At 34.9% G+C, this 17141-nt stretch overlaps 1 protein-coding gene across 3 annotated transcripts; it reads left to right on the forward strand.

The window, feature by feature from the left end:
* Positions 1 to 859: 859 nt before the first annotated feature.
* TTC14 (tetratricopeptide repeat domain 14) lies at positions 860 to 10438 on the forward strand. 3 transcript variants are annotated; one of them, XR_014023034.1, is made up of 12 exons: positions 860 to 1207; positions 1632 to 1756; positions 1880 to 2079; positions 3450 to 3534; positions 3684 to 3813; positions 4143 to 4298; positions 4710 to 4781; positions 5138 to 5257; positions 5357 to 5479; positions 7148 to 7265; positions 8210 to 9019; positions 9113 to 9250. XR_014023034.1 is itself a non-coding variant. In XM_081301896.1 (12 exons), the coding sequence occupies exons 1-12, from the start codon at positions 1047 to 1049 to the stop codon at positions 10023 to 10025; spliced, it is 2313 nt and encodes a 770-aa protein (XP_081158022.1). In that variant the 5' UTR covers positions 864 to 1046; the 3' UTR covers positions 10026 to 10438. The 3 variants fall into 3 exon arrangements, 1 of the variants encoding a protein (XP_081158022.1); XM_081301896.1 differs by having other exon boundaries at positions 864 to 1207; positions 8210 to 8319; positions 9113 to 10438; XR_014023035.1 differs by having other exon boundaries at positions 861 to 1207; positions 7148 to 7775; positions 8210 to 9252.
* Positions 10439 to 17141: the final 6703 nt, after the last annotated feature.

Raw genomic sequence — 17141 nt, forward strand, 5'->3', positions numbered from 1 at the left:
CATATTGCTTAATCTGGAAGTTTCTTAGAAAAATATTTTTTAAAGTTTTTTTAAGATAGCAAAGAAGTGGGAAAAAAAGTATTTTCTTTCAGTGCTCACCTTGAGAAGCAACATAAGCAAGACTACTTTCTCCAAAATGAGAAGCAAACTAGTCCCTTCACTTGCTCTCCTCATTCCTTCCAATCCTATCAAAGATCCAGTGTTCCGTCCCCTTCAAAATCAACACCTTATCTGTCCCAACAGAAAATGAATTCAAATGACTGTATATGTGGGAGTTAAGAAGTCTCTCCTTGGCACCTAATGTGGCTACCTCCAGTTAAGACCAGTATTAACCAAAGTTAGAAAATCTCCAACTGGGTTTCAAGTACACCTGCTTAGAGTTAATTTCTCTTGTTACTACTCTATATACAATAGACATCCAATAAGTATCATCCTTAATGAATCCTGCTTATCCTCTACTAGGGGTAAAGCTATAACACTAGAATGGCATATGCATATGTCTTTTGTAACTCTAAAATCGCTAACAGTAAATGGAGTAAGAATAGTAAACTCCAGTTGATTAAAAAATATTAGCTCCCTTCCTTTCTTCTGCACTTTAGTCTTCCAGGTAACCTTTCCAGGGCAGCCGTTTTAATGTGATTATGTCCCCCACACAGATATTGATTTATGTTCTCACTCAGGTACTGGCATTTTGCACCGCCTCATGAAAATGAATTATTCACCCTAGATTAGAGATCGGGCTATTTCACCACGTCAACTTTTTAAAGCAGTCTACCTGAAAGCCCACTCAGTCCTCAACACAGAATACACTTAGCGCTCTCCTTCCGGCTTCCGTAATCTCGCTCGGTTTCGCGAGAACGAGGTAGAGCTCCGCCGCGCGGCCACCGGGGGCGCCTCGGGAACACTTCCGGGAGGTGAGCAAGTAAGTGTGTGTTTCCGGCGGCTGCTAGGCTGCTGCCTCAGCCTCCGGGATCACGGGCTCAAGCAGTGGACACGGAACTGGGTCCTAGCAGTCCACCGGCTCTCGGACCCCGCAGCCTCTCGCCATGGACCGGGATCTTCTACGTCAGTCGCTGAATTGCCACGGGTCGTCATTGCTCTCCCTACTGCGGAACGAACAGCAGGACAATCCGCACTTCCGGAGCCTCCTAGGGTCGGCATCCGAGCCAGCCCGCGGCCCGCCGCCCCAGCAGCACTTACAGGGCAGGTAATGGTGCTGCTGCGCCGCTGTGAGATCGGGGTGGGGACGCCTTCCACTCGGGCTCCGCTCCCGCAGCCCCGGGCTGCACCTAAAAGAAGCGGAGCGGTGGCACGTGAGACTGGCTAGCTGGTGCAGAGTGCTGAGTGAAAGAAGGTTGGCGCACCAGGTTTGTGTGCAAGGAGGATTTCGAGCTGAACTTTCTGGTACTGCTAGATCGAGCCACGGATTCCTTAGTTAAAATCTCTCGGGCTTTCCTATCTGAAGCTGGAGGCGCCACCTCCTAGGTTTTCCCGCCCTCCGCTTCCAAGTTGTCGGATGAGGGAGTGCCTGGTTAAAACTTTTTCCTGGGCTGTACGGAGTGGGTTTTTCATAATCAGAAGTTTAGACATGAAACGGCTTTGCAAATAAACAAGTTTTCATTTCTTTTAAGAAAAGAGAAAAGAGTTGACAACATTGAAATACAAAAATTCATCTCCAAAAAAGCAGATCTGCTTTTTGCACTTTCCTGGAAATCGGATGCACCTGCAACTTCTGAAGTTAATGAAGACAATGAAGGTGAGTTTAGTCTCCAAACCTTTCTAACATGGGAGGTTTGATTTAACAGTCCTTCAGATAAAACAAGTCAAAACTATTGTTAGTGATGTTAAATTTTTTTTCTTTTTTTTTTTTTTTTTTCAGATCATTATGCAGTCATGCCACCTTTAGAGCAATTCATGGAGATACCTAGTATGGACCGGAGAGAGCTGTTTTTCCGTGATATTGAGCGTGGTGATATAGTGATTGGAAGAATTAGTTCTATTCGAGAATTTGGTTTTTTCATGGTATTGATCTGTTTAGGAAGTGGCATCATGAGAGATATATCCCACTTAGAAATCACAGTAAGTTGCTGTCTTTTCACCTATCTACCTTACTTCTGTTTTTGATAGTCCTCTCTGCAAAAAATTATGTGTTTGCATCCAGTTGTGTTTAAGAATATCTGCTTTGGAAATTAAACATTGGATAAAAATAGGTTTCCTTAAAAAATAAAAGTTACTGGTGAGAGAGTTACAGCTTCTTTCTCCATTTCTGAATTTAGAGGTTTTGTGGACTCTGGCTACAGGAGGGGTTTCCTTTTTACCTACTCAGAAATGGACATGGTGAAGTCCATTGGTATTCTGGAATTATGTCTTCTAGTTGAACATATTCTTGGTTATTTTATTTTTAGCATTAGACATTTGAATGTGGATAATTTAGACAAAAATTTCTGTGATTTATAATTTACATAAATATAAAATTTGTCTATTGATAATAAGGCCTAAGATAGTCTTGAATTAATAATGTGTCACTTTTAAAGACTTGATATTTGCTGTCTGTCCAGACACATAGAAAGGAAGAAAAGCAGAACTTTGAAGAATTCAAGTTTCATTTTCATTGGAATCCTGTTCTTTATGAGCAGATTATAGTTTTATTGTTGTCAAATGCAAATCTGTTTTTGGTTCCTAAAACTAAAGAAAACAATTCATGAGATTTTACCTTTTGAACTGAACTAAAAATGTTTATTGTGTTTGGACATGGAAATTTCTTGTAACTAAAATCCTTATTTAAATTTTAGACTTTAGCTTAATCTACGAGTCCATCAATGGATGAATAGATAAGGAAATGAGATATGTACACACACAATTAAAAATATTATTCAGCCTTGAAAAAAGAATGAAACTCTCTCATGTATGGCAACATGGAGGGAATTAGAGGATATTCTACTAAGAAATGAGTTAGGCACAGAAAGACAAATATAGCATGTTCTCCTTTATAATGTGGAACTAAAAAGTTGATCTCAAAGGAAAGGCTAGAATAGTGGTTACCAGAGACTGAGAGGGGAATGGGGGGGATAGAAGGAAATTGGTTAATGGGTACCAAAATATAATTAGGTAAGAGGAATAAGTTCTAGTGTGCTGAAGCATAGTAGGGTGCCTATAGTTAACAACAATTTATTATATACTTTATGAAGAACTAGAGGAGTTTGAAGGCTCCAACTAGAAAGAAATGATAAAAAGTTGGAAATGCTAATTATCTTGGTGTGATAATTACACATTTTATACATGTATTGAATTATCACTATATCGTTATTAAAAAAATAAACTGTAGAATGTTGGTTGTTTAAATGTTCATGTCAATTATTAGCTGTTTATACTGAACAATTTAAAACTAAAAGATACTGTTCTCAACAAAAAGTGAGATGAATAGTGTTTTCACGAATTTTTAATTGCAGGCTCTTTGTCCATTAAGAGATGTGCCTTCTCACAGTAACCATGGGGATCCTTTATCATATTACCAAACTGGTGACATCATTCGAGGTAAGCATGTTCATCATACTAATAACAAAGTCAGAGCTGTTTATTTTTTATTAATTTTGAAAATGTAGTCTAATGAGGGTAGTGTTGAGAAAGTTTTATTTAATATATATTTTAGTTTGTTTTTTATTAATCAGTTTTTTTCTTTTAAGCTGGAATCAAGGATATCGACAGATACCATGAAAAGCTTGCAGTATCTCTTTATAGCTCAGCTCTTCCACCACACCTGTCTGGTATTAAGCTAGGTGTAATTACTTCTGAGGAGCTTCCTTTGTATTACAGGTATTTATCCATACTGTCTCAACAATGCTCATTACAAATTTCTTGAATTAAAATAGCAAATTTAGTCAAGTCAGGCTTCTGAAAATGATGGAATTTTAATTTCTCTTATTATAAAATGAGTTCATCTTATTTTTCTAATCCTCAGAGCATTTCAAATTTGGTAGAATGAACCATCCTATAATAGTGCCACTTACTTCCATAAAAGACAAAAAAATGCTATTAGTTTTTAAACCTTATCTTATGATAATATATCTTTAAAGAAATGGGATATGCTAATTATTTGTTATTCTTGAATTTTTGCATTTTTGTCCCCCCCACCCCACCCCAAGGAGGAGTGTTGAACTAAATAGTAATTCTTTGGAGTCCTATGAAAATATCATGCAGAGTTCTCTGGGATTTGTTAATCCCGGAGTAGTTGAATTCCTTCTAGAAAAACTTGGAATAGATGAATCTAATCCACCATCTTTAATGAGAGGCTTACAAAGGTATAGTAACATCAGTATTATTCTCTAAGGTGGTAAGGGGAATGGGCTAAACTCAAAGGTTACATAACATATTGACCATCATTGGCCTAGCAAAAGAAATATGCCACAGGTTGAATGAACTGGGTGATTTCATCTGCTTCAGGACAGTACTCTTATCGATGATCAGTTGTGTATCATGTGACCAAGTAAAGAGGGATGCAAAAACTTTATAAAATTTTTTTGTATGTGCTTAAGAAAAAATAATATTTAACAGTAATGTTCATTTCTGACAGTTGAAGGATTTTGCTATGTAAATGGAATACTAATTTCTTGCTTGAGTTTCATTCAATGTTGAGTGCCTGTATGTCAGGCAGAGTGAAGTATAGTTATTTTTAAAGTGTTTATAGTCTAACTTTGATTTTCTTTTAATAGCAAAAATTTCTCTGAAGATGATTATGCTTCTGCATTAAGAAAGAAACAGTCTGCGTCTTGGGCCTTAAAGTGGTAGGAAGATGTTTTGTTTTAACACTTATATTAAGTAGTCTAAAAGAGTACAGAAAGTCAGGCATTCTTAAATCATTAAGATCAGTGTGTGTTCATACATATAAAATAAAGTTTTTTTTGTCATTAGCCTATTTTGTAGGTATCACATTGGTCTTACATTGTAAAAAACAGACTTAAGTTCATCCAGCATTTTTAATGTCTTTCAAAATTAAATTGAGTGACTGTAGTATCAACATAATTATTATGAAAATATCAGAATGCAGAGTGCTTCTTGTATATTGCAAATTTTAAGACATTTGCTTTTAAAACTTATTAAAATTTTATTAGATATTTTATGAAATGTTTGTGATTTTTAGTGTGAAGATTGGAGTTGATTATTTTAAGGTTGGACGCCACGTGGATGCTATGAATGAATACAATAAAGCTCTGGAAATAGATAAGCAAAATGTGGAAGCTTTGGTAGCTCGTGGAGCATTGTAAGTGAATTATGGATTTTTAAGGAATATTTACAAGATAAATCTGAAAAATATTTATAAATAGCTCAAGATTACATTTTTCTTATTTAATATCTCTAGATATGCAACAAAAGGAAGTCTGAACAAAGCAATAGAAGATTTTGAGCTTGCATTGGAAAACTGTCCAACTCACAGAAATGCAAGAAAATACCTCTGCCAAACACTTGTAGAAAGAGGAGGGCAGTAAGTGTCAAACTTAGAGATCTAATATGGAACCAGCTACTATTAAAACCTTACATAAAGAAAAAGCATCTTTAGCTCACTCAATTCAAAACTCCTTTCCTTTCAGTTTTGGATGAAAATATTTTTTAAATATAGTCCTTTTGAATTCTTCCCCTCCCTGCCTTATTCCCGAGGTTTTTATGATTTGGGTGTATTTTGGTGTCTCAAGTTTATTGCTCTGAATATTCTCATTTCATAAAAATATAGATGGAAAAGTACCAGAGTATTATTTTTTTTTCAAGACATATACTAGGAGTTTTCTAATAATGAAGAATTTACTTTCTAATTTAATCATTCTAATAATGTAACATCAAAAATATATATTAAGGGGCTGGGGTTGTAGCTCAGTGGAAGAGCACTTGCCTAGCATGTGTGAGGCACTGGGTTCGATTCTCAGCACCACGTAAATATAAATGAAATAAAGGTCCCTCACCAACTAAAAAATATTTGAGGAAAAAAAATTTTGTGTGTGTGTGTGTGTAGAGAGAGAGAGAGAGTGAGAGTTCTTTAGTTAATCGTGAATAAGATTTTGCTATCTGTGAATAAGATTTTCAGCCTCTAACTCTGTCCAGGAAAAACCCACAAATTCAAATTAAATGGTAGAGCAAATCACTAAGAAAAAACATAATTACTGAGATGCTGGCATAATGCCTTATGTAGCAAATAATTAATGACCAAACAGATCGGTGGAATTTTATTGTAGTGTTTTTTGAAGAAATGTAATGCTTGTTAAGTATCATTTGGTAATAGCCTGCTTTAATAATTGAGCCAGTTCATGATTAATAGCATAGTTTTTCTTCTGTTTTTTCAAATATTTTGCAGTACTTTTTTTTTTTTAACTCACAAATACTTCTAATTAGTGATTGGAACTGCTTTACTTTCTCTAGATACATTGCTATTACCTACTGAGGTATGTTTCTTATTTTCCATGTACTGGGTATCTTTTAGCTGAGGAACGGCAAAATCAACCAGTTATTAAAACCAGAGATATTGATGATCTTTGATTTATTCTTTACTACCTATGTCTAGTCTACTGCCACAAAACTGATCCTGATGTTAGTTTTACAGTACCTTTCCTTCTTTGAACTAAAAGCATCTTACAAAGTACTTTCACTACTCTGTGTCCAAACTTTCTAATTTTGATTTTTCACAGCATAGATATCTGGGCTTTATTTAATGATTATCTACAAATTAGTTGTGATATATATACGTGTGTGTGTGTGTGTGTGTGTGTATTCCCAAAGTTAACAGTGGATTTTCTGGGGGAAAAATTTTTATAGAAAGGAAAATTTTTTTATAAACTACTAGGAAAAGCCGATATACATAATTTTATGTTAAAGCTTGAGATTACCCTAAATTTGCAGACATCAATTTATCATGTATCTTTCTGTATTTCTACAATAAATGTGCCAATATTGTTAGTTATTAGTAATAGGTTTTCATTTGTTTTATGGAGTCTTTTTTTATCAAATAAATTACAGTGAGAAACATAGTTTAGGTGTGGTTTTTAGAAAATAATTTGGTAAACATGACTTTTCCCTAATAAGTTCCATCATATAAGCCTCTGACCTATATGTGTATTTGGGTGATTTTATTGTTTGTATAAAAATGCCTAAATCTTCCTTTTAGGCTAGAAGAAGAAGAAAAGTTTTTAAATGCTGAAAGCTGCTATAAGAAAGCTTTGGCTTTGGATGAGACTTTTAAAGATGCAGAGGATGCTTTGCAGAAACTTCATAAATATATGCAGGTGATTCTTTATTTCCTCTTAGAAACCTAGAGATATTTAAAAGTAATACCAAAGTATAATGTTCTAGGAAAAACTTTTGATTACCTAGTGGAACATTATGAAGTTCCTTTTTAGGTTTAGCTTATCCTGATTAGGTTTGGCATTGCTTCATAGTGCCTATTCCTCTTTTTGTTTGTTTATATTCAAAAGTAAAAATAGCCCTATAAGAAAATTCCTTTTACCTAAATTCAGTATAAAGGTATGAAAACTATCTATGGGCTTACCTGGTAAATATGAAATTATCAGTGTTGCTACTGTATAATTGAGCTAATTATAAAAATCTTTTTGAGACATATTTTCATCTGCCTTTTCCTGTAATACTGATGATGATGTTTTCTCATGCATTTTCTTCTGAATTGGACCATTGCTGCTGTGTCTGTGACATCTGGTGCTGCTCATCCCCATCCACAAACTGGAAAATGATATCTTATGTAATCATGCATCCAACTGGGCTGTGCTATTTTTAAAATGGTTTGTATTTGAACGTGGTGATTTCCTCCCTTCAATTCACATTAATGGAATATATGTATTTGCATCTGACCTTTAAAATTTATATCTTATTTAAATTTTTCAATTTTTAAAAAATTCTTTTTTTTCCACATGCTTTTTTTCCCCCCCCTTCTTGCACTCTGGGTCATTGGTACCACTGCAATGGCTTCCCCTTTTTTCATGGGATACCAACTGCAATATGGTCCTCAATACTGTTCTGGCCATTCCAATGATTAATGCCAAACATCTATGTGATTAATTTTTTTATGTTAAAATCAAATACTGTTTAATGCTGGCAATATGGTGATTTGATTAAAATAAATTGGGCTTCTGGTTGGGGGTGGTCTTTTGAATATTATTTTGCATATTCTGCTATTTTTAACGTGTGGTTTTTTCCGATATCTGGGTTCTAAAAGAAATCTTTGGAATTAAGAGAAAAACAAGCTGAAAAGGAAGAAAAGCAGAAAACAAAGAAAATAGAAACAAGTGCAGAAAAGTTGCGTAAGCTCTTAAAAGAGGAGAAAAGGTAAACTATAATATTCATAATTTTTTAACTTAAAGCAACTACTGAGTTGAGCCCAAAGTGCCATAAGGAGGTAAAGTAAGTAAAAAAAAAAAAAAAAAAAAAAAGGTATTTCAAATGATAATGTCTTAAGAATTCTTAACAAGTATGTGTTCAACTTGTTTTCCTAGAAAAGATTATGCAAAAAAAAATTAATCTTAGAATTAAAATATAGAATAAGTTATTTTAATTTTCTGTCATGAAGAAATGTTTTAGAAGAGCAGGTTCTTATCTAGGGATGGTTTTGTTCCCCAAAAGACCTTTGTCAGTGTTTGAAGATATTTGGTTGTTATAAGTGGTGGTATGGTACTAGCATCTGGTGGACAGAGGTCAAGGATTCTGTTCAACATCCTGCAATACACAGGACCTACACCCTCACAAAGAGCTATTTGGTCCAAAATGTTAGTTATGCTAAGGTGGAGAAACTATGAAACTAGAGAGGGTCAGATATAAAACTTCAGTTTTCTCCCTATGTGTTAATATAGTTTTAGTTTTTAAGGTAGTATTGAAAATGTCACTGTGTCCTTCAGAATTGACCTGCTTACAGTGACACCTGTCCACATAGGTATTTTTCCTAGAAGTCATGATTGATGATAAAAATTGGACCTCTTAGTAACAGATTATTGTTACATCATTTATCTGAGCTACAGCTTATAGGAAATCTGTAAGTGAAACAATAGGATTAAAATAACTATGGATAATTTAATAACAGTTTTGTATTTAACATTATCTGATGAGTGAACTGGGTTTTTTTTAGGCTAAAGAAGAAAAGAAGAAAATCATCCTCCTCTTCAAGTGTTTCTTCTGCTGATGAATCAGTTTCTTCCTCATCCTCTTCCTCTTCTGATCACAGAAGGCATAAGAAACGAAAGAGGAACCGGTCAGAGTCTTCTCGAAGTTCCAAAAGGCATTCATCTAGGGCATCCTCAAGTCAGATAGATCAGAATAGGAAAGAGGAGTGCTATCCAGTTCCAAGTAATACTTCTGCATCTTTTCTTAACCAAAAACAAGAAGTGGAAAAACTACTGGAAAAGCAAGACAGGTTTCAATATCAAAAGACACAGGTAAAAGAGAAGGATAAATGCCCTCTTTCTTCCTCTTCAGCTGAAATACCAGATGATTTTGGAGGTAGGTCTGAAGATCCAAGAGATTTTTACAATAGCTATAAAACCCAGGCAAGTAGTAGCAAAACTGAAAAGCCATATAAATCAGAAAGACATTTTTCCAGTAGAAGAAATTCCTCAGATTCCTTTTATAGGAATTCAGAGGACAAGATAAAAATGTATGGTCACAGGAGATTTGAAAAAGACATAGAGGGAAGAAAAGAGCATTATAGAAGGTGGGAGCCAGGTTCCGTGAGGTATTCCACTTCACCAGCAAGTTCAGACTACTCTTGGAAGTCAGTTGAAAAACACAAAAAATACACTTATTCTGGATCACGTGATTTCAGTAGACATGAGCAGAGATACCGGTTAAATACAAATCAAGAATATGAAAGAGAGGACAATTCTGGGGAAGATAACAAAACAGAGATTCCAGAAGAAGATGGACTAAATAGTAAAGAGCAATCAGAAAGCAGAGTTAAAAAAAATTTACCTCAAAATTTACTCAATATATTTAATCAGATAGCTGAGTTTGAGAAAGAAAAAGGAAATAAGCAAAAAAATTAATATTTAATGGAAATCTGCATGGTTACACTAAAATGCTGTTGAAAGTTTTGGGGTGTTTTAGTCATTAACAATCTGATGCAGAAATGTCTGCTCTTAAGATTATTTGTAAAGATTACTGAATCCCTTTTCTCAAATTTTATTTGTTTCAGTTGTAGGTCCCTTTGTCACAACCTGAGTTTTAGGCTTTTTGTGGGTATGTTTATGTATAGTGTATTTCTTACTCTATTTAAACTTCTTCACCTGAAGATAATTCTCTGACAACATTGTTCCTTTGTTATATTATGGTGTGTGAGAATTCTGTGGCTCACCTACCTTGCCGTATGCAAGTAAATTAAATTCATGCATTGAACGCTTGGATCACTTTCATCAAAAATTGTATCTTCTGTTCAATTAAAAGCCCTCAACTTTTGAAAGATCGTGTGTTTGGATGATTTTTGAGTGCTATTTTTTATAGCTAACATTTATTACTTCTTTGCATAATTTCATTTTAGACTGGTAGATTATGTCCAAATTTTCCTGTAAATTAGATCCTGATTTAATTTTTCAAATTTTTGTGTATGTATGGATGTGGTGCTGGGAATCATACCCAGGATCCCCATGCTAGGCAAGCCTTCTACCACTGAGCCACCTCCAGTGGCTTCTACTGAGCTTAACAAATTCTTTAGGAATAAGAACATGTTAGATGATTAGAAGCCTATTTTGCTTATTTCTTATTTACTTATTGGTACCATTATGGCCCTATGAAATTTTTTGACTTTAAATATTGGCAAGACCCTCAGAAACTATGTTCTAGGCAAGAGTAGATCAAAATAGAAAGGAATCGTTTTAGCAAAAATAGCAGAGAAGCATACTAAATCTGGTTTTCTTCTGGAGGAAAAAATGCAGAGGTTCAGTTGGGAAGTCTCTAGGCATGTTTTTAAAGTTTTGAGCTAATCTGCCATTTTCTACTTACCACCTCTCCAATATTGCCATATTAGGAACTGAATAAATGACTTGATGTCTCAACCAGAGCCTGATTTTACTCAAAATAAATTTCAGCAGCTGGAGCTCAAGAAGGAAGGCACTTGGATTTTAAAGATTCCCAGAATTATTGAAAGTTTTATACTCTGGGAGATACAGATAGGAATAATGTGCTGGGCTTCTGATATATTTAGAAAAATTAGGACTCTAAGCTGTGAACAGCATTGGGCTTTTAATCCTGCTGCTGAAGATGGTACAGGATGAGTATAGATGGGTATCTCCTGCAAAGGCTTGAGTGAGAAAATGATCAAAGAAGTAACTCATTTCTTATTCTGTGTTGCAGTGCTTGCCACAAAATTATAAAGTTTTAATATTGGTGTATACTATTTGTGTCCTTCAAATCCTAGCGATAAAAATCTAACAAATTCATTTTGTAGTGGAACAGGAATAAGAAACTGGTTAAAAGAGGTAGTTACGGCATTAGAAATAGGCTAGATAGAGAATAAGATGGGAGACCAGAGGGAAACAGCATTTTTCATAGCTTGGCAACCTGGTAGTCAAGCAGCAGGAATACTGCTTTTCTGTGAGATGTGTGAAAGAGAGATTTTATTAAAACTCAATACTAGATAGCCAAAATACCTTAGAGACTTAGAAATTAGGTATATTAAGTAAGGAAAATGGACAAAAATAAGATCTGGGCTGCTGATGGAAGCAGTGGAACTAGCACACAAGGACAAAAGTCAAGAAATGCAGTGGACACTTCTAGCATAGAAAATCCTGAGATCTGAGGGGCAGCCTGCCCTGGGTCAATCAGGAAGCTATTGGGCACAGTTAATTGGTACACAAATGATGCTCTGTTTATCAGTTGTCCACAGAGAACCAAGGTAGAAGCCTTCTTGAGCTACCAACTACACTGTTGGTCAGCATTGGATCCAGGAAAACTGGGCTGGCTCCCATACACAGTCAAGGGGGACACGAGCTACATAACCTAGATTAAGCCTACCAAAATCTGGAGAAAATTAGGCACAGAGAGTATTTAGCTCCCAGGAATACAAGTTGGGGAGAATCCAGTTCCCTCCCCACTTCAGTCCTGTGGCTTGCAGGACCAGCTACCGTGGGTCAGGAATCTGAACAGGCAAGGGTGTGGGCACTCGAGACCAACCCCAGGAGGCTAGTAAGGACACAGGACTAGCTGCAGTGGGTCAGTAACCTGAATTAATGGCATGTGAGACAGGCCCTGGGAGACCATGAAGGACAGTAGCTGTGAGCAACAGAAGTGGCAAGGGACTGGCTCCCTGTCTTATGAGTGGATGCCTGGGTAGACTCCTGGAGTACAGTCTCCCAGTACAGTTTGATAGTTGATGCACTCTAAAAGTGCATTGATTTAATACCTTCATGACAACTAGCCATGTAATATAGCACCTGGGGTCTCACCAGACCTAAGCCACGTCCCTGAGAGCTCCATCTACAGGTCCTCATCTCAAGAATCTCCCAATGACTTCACTCTGGAGCAAGCTGACAGTACTTTCCATCCCAAACTTCATCTTAACACCCAGAAGGGAAGCAGAAGTTTTAGATCTTGGTGAGCAACACAATAAAAAGAAAGGAGATGACAAACTGCAGCCCTTACTCTTGCACCTGGTACATACCTCAAGAAGAAATGGAAAAAAGACAGTTGGGCACAGACAGCAAACATTCCCACTGATATTTGGTCCACAGCAATGGAAAGAACCTTTTTTATTTTTCATCAAGATTCTATTCTTTTTTTCTTGTGTGCTGAATGATTCATGGATATACACATTTGTATCTGTTTTTCTCATTTCTAGCATTTTTTGAAGGCTTACTCTGTCTTAAGGATTAGGTTTTTGATTATTATAGTTTGATTTTGTATTGGTTTCTTTTCTATTCTTGTTTCTTTTTCTTTTATCTTGCTAAAAGCCGAATTCCATTTTTCTCTTCTTCACTCTTAATTTTTTATTCTTTTTTTTTAAATCTGCCCTCATTTATCACTCCCTATGTTGCTTTTGCATTTCCACATTCACCTGAAGAATCAGAAATTGTAGACACTTTTCTATCCACCTATCTCTTCATTTTTCCTCTTAATTAATTCTAAATATCTCTTAGCACTAGTTGGTTTACATAACACCAGACCCTATCACTAATGCTGTAGTAGTAATACTATGGAAGTCAAATATCTACTTTGGATTTTACATCAAACATAATAACATGATCACTTACTGTTCCTACTGATGGAAATTGCTGATCCTAGCCATTCTGTTTATTGTGCCAATTAACATTGTTGATATGATAGAAACCAAGTACTTTATTGCATATATTGTTTACATAGGTGGTTGCTGCTATTTGGCTTCCCCTAATCTGTGAGGTACTAGAAACCAACAGGTATACTATAAGTTCATAGGGTAGAAACTCTGCTGCTTCAAATCCATTCATATAGATGGGTAGACATGCAGACAATGGGAAAAAGTAAGAGAACAAATCATCCCAAATAACCCAGAATTCCTTAACAACAGACTCCATTGATCCCACAGTGGATGAAAAACTAACAATTTTAGAGCTAAAAAAATATTAAAGTAGACTATTAACAGACTTATACCAAATATTTCATCCATCAATAACTGAACACACTTTTTTCTCAGCAGCACATGGAACAAAATAGACCACAGTTTAGGCTACAAAGCAATTCAGCAAATACAAAAAAATAGAGATAATACCCTTCATTTTAACAGATCATAATGGAATGAAATTTAAAAACATAAGATAAAAATAGAAACTAATACCTGAAGACTAAAAAACTCACTATTGAATGATGAATGGAGAGCAGAAGAAATCAGGGATGGAATAAAAATACTTAGAAGAAAATGAAAATAGAGATACAACATACCAAAATCTCTGGGACACTATGAAGGTGGTTCTAAAGAAAGCTCAGCAATGAGCTCAAACATTAAAAGAATAGAAATATACTAAAAAGATACCTAACACTACATGTCAAGGCCTTAGGAAAAGAACAAACCAAAACCCAAATCAATAGAAGACAGGAAATCCTTAAAATCAGAATTGAAATCAATGTAATTGTGATTAAAAAGACAGTTCAAAAAAATCAACAAAACAAAAAGATGTTTGAAAGAATTAACAAAGTTGATAAACACTTAGCCAAGTTAACCAAAAGAAAGAAAAAAAAAACTCCAAAAGTTAAAATCTGTGAATAAGGAAATATTACCATAGACACTATTGAAATAAAGGATAATCAGAAACTATTTTGAAAATTTATACTCTGATAAAATAGAAAATCTTGAAGACATTGACAAATTTCTAGAGACAAATGACCTACACAAATTGAACCAGGAGGATACAGAAAATTTAAACAGGCTGATTTCAAGTAAGGAAATTTAAGCAGCTATTAAAAGCTTACCAACAAAGAACAGCCCAGGGCTGGATGGATTCTCATCAGTTCTACCAGGCCTTTAAAGAACTAAAATCAATCTTCCTCAAATTATTCAAAAAAATATAAAGGAGGGAACTCTTCTCAACACATTTTATGAAGCTACTATCACTGTGATACCAAAACCAGACAAAGATTCATCACGGAAAGAAAACTTTATACCAATATCCTTGATGAATATAGACGCAAAATTCTTAATATTGGCAAGTCACATACAAAAATATATTAAAAAGATAGTATACCCATGGATCAAGTAGGTTTGATCCCAGGAATGCAAGGTTGACTCAAAATACAGAAATCAATAAATGTAATTCATCAAATAATTGGACTTAAAGACAAGAATCAAATGATCATCTCAATAGATGCAGAAAAAGCATTTGACAAAATACAGCATCCATTCATGTTTAAAATATTTTAAAAAATGAAAACATTGTCAAGGCTATATATGAAAAACCTGAGGTCAAGATCATTCTAAACAGAATAACTGAAAGCATTCTCTCAATAAACAGGAACAAGACAGAGATTCCCACTTTCACCATTTCTATTCAACATAGCCCTTGAAACTCTAGCCAGAGATGTTAGGCAAAACAGAAATTAAAGAGGAAAGAGAGTTAAAACTACTTTATACCTATTTGCAGATTACCTGAATCTACATTTAGAAGACTCAAAAAACTCCCCCAGAAAACTTCTTTGAAATCATAAATGAATTCAGCAAAGTAGCAAGATACAAAATTTAACACCCAGAAATCAACTGCATTCCTATAATCCAATGACAAAGCAGCTGAAAGAGAATTTAGGAAAACCATCCCATTCACCATCACCTCAAAAAAAAAAAAAAAACAACCTTGGAAATCTAACAAAAAAGATGAAAGACCTCTACAATGAAAACTATAGAACATAAAAGAAAGAAATTGAAGAAGACCATAGAAGATGGAAAGATCTCCCTGTTCTTGGATAGACAGAATTAATATTGTCAAAATGGCCATACTATCAAAAGTACTATACAGATTCAATGCAATTCCAATTAAAATCCCAACAACAGTCTTCATAGAAATAGGAAAAGTAATCATAAATTCATCTGGAAAAATAAAAGACCCAGAACAGCCAAAGTAATCCTTAGCTAGAAAAGCAAAGGAGGAGGCACCACAATCTCAGATCTTAACTATTACAGAGCTATACTAACAAAAACAGCATAGTATTGGTACCAAAACAGACATGAAGACCAATGAGATGGGATAGAAGACAAAGACAAACTCACATAAATACCATTATCTCATCCTAGACAAAGGTGCCACGAGCATACACTGGAGAAAAGATAGCCTCTTTACCAAATGGTGCTAAGAAAATGGTAGTAGAATGAAATTTAACCCTTATCTCTCACCCTGCACCAAACTCAACTCAAAGTGGATCAAGGACCTCGACATTAGACCAGAAACCCTGAGTCTACTTGAAGAAAATGCAGGCCCTACACTCCAAAATTTCAGCTCAAGAACTGCCTTCCTTAACAAAACTCCTAAAGTACAAGAAGTAATATCAATAATCAATAAATGGAATGGTATCAAACCAAAATCTTCTTCACAACATAGGAAATAATCAAGAGCACAAAGAGGGAGCCCACAGAACAGGAGAAAATCTTTGATACCTGCATCTCAGTGCCAATTTCCAGGATATATAAAGAACTCGAAAAACTTAGAACTAAAGAAAAACAACCCAGTCATGAAAAGGACAAAGGAACTGAATAGACACGTCTCAAAAAAAAAGAAATATGAATGATCAAAAAATATATGAAAAATGTTCAAAATCTCTATCGATTAGAGAAATGCAAATTAAAACTACACTGAGATTTCATCTCACTCCAGTCAGAATGGCAATTATCAAGAATACAAGTAACAATAAATGTTGGCTAGGGTGTGGGGGAAAAGGTTCACTCATACATTGCTGGTGGGACTGCAAATTGGTGCAACCAGTATGGAAAGCAGTCTGGAGATTCCTCATAAAACATGAATAGAACCATCATTTGACCCAGCTATCCCACTCCTCATATAAATCCTCAACATCCTACAATTACTCAGCCACATCAATGTTTATAAGCAACACAATTCACAATAGCTAAGCTATGGAGCAAACCTAGGTGCCCTTCAACAGATGAATGAATAAAGAAAACGTGGTATATATACACAATAGTGTATTGCTCAGCCATTAAGAAAAAAGACTTTATGATATTTTCCAGTAAATGGATGGATCTAGAGACTATCATTAAAGTGAAATAAATTGATCTCAAAAAGCCAAAGATCAAATGTTTTTGCTGATATGGAAGATAATCCACAATAGGATGGAGAAGAATAAAAATTCAGTGGATTAGACAGGGGAATGAAGGGAAGTGAGGGGGTGAGAGGAAAAGACATAGAAGAAAGACAGGGGAATTAATCGGAAATAATTTTCCTATGCACATATTATTTATATATATATATATATATATATATATATATATATATATATATATATACACATCATACTGAATTCTACCATTGTACAAACACAAAAATGGGATCCTAATTAGAATAAGATATATCCCATGTTTGTACAATTATATTAAAATGAATTCTATTGTCACATATAACTAAAAATAACCAAAAAGAAAAGAAATAAGCTACTCAAGCATTAGTCTGCAACAATAAACTCCAGTTATTTCTATG

This window comes from Spermophilus citellus (genome assembly GCF_964194105.1).
Source record: "Spermophilus citellus genome assembly, chromosome: 7".
Lineage (NCBI taxonomy): Eukaryota > Metazoa > Chordata > Mammalia > Rodentia > Sciuridae > Spermophilus > Spermophilus citellus.

What these genes read in the sequence shown, in the direction of transcription:
- TTC14 (XM_081301896.1), top strand. Translation starts at nt 1,047, where the DNA reads ATGGACCGGGATCTTCTACGTCAGTCGCTGAATTGCCACGGGTCGTCA. An exon ending in GAGCTTCCTTTGTATTACAG is followed by an intron (nt 3,814 to 4,142) that starts GTATTTATCCAT and finishes CCCCACCCCAAG; the next exon opens with GAGGAGTGTTGAACTAAATA. An exon ending in CTTGTAGAAAGAGGAGGGCA is followed by an intron (nt 5,480 to 7,147) that starts GTAAGTGTCAAA and finishes TCTTCCTTTTAG; the next exon opens with GCTAGAAGAAGAAGAAAAGT.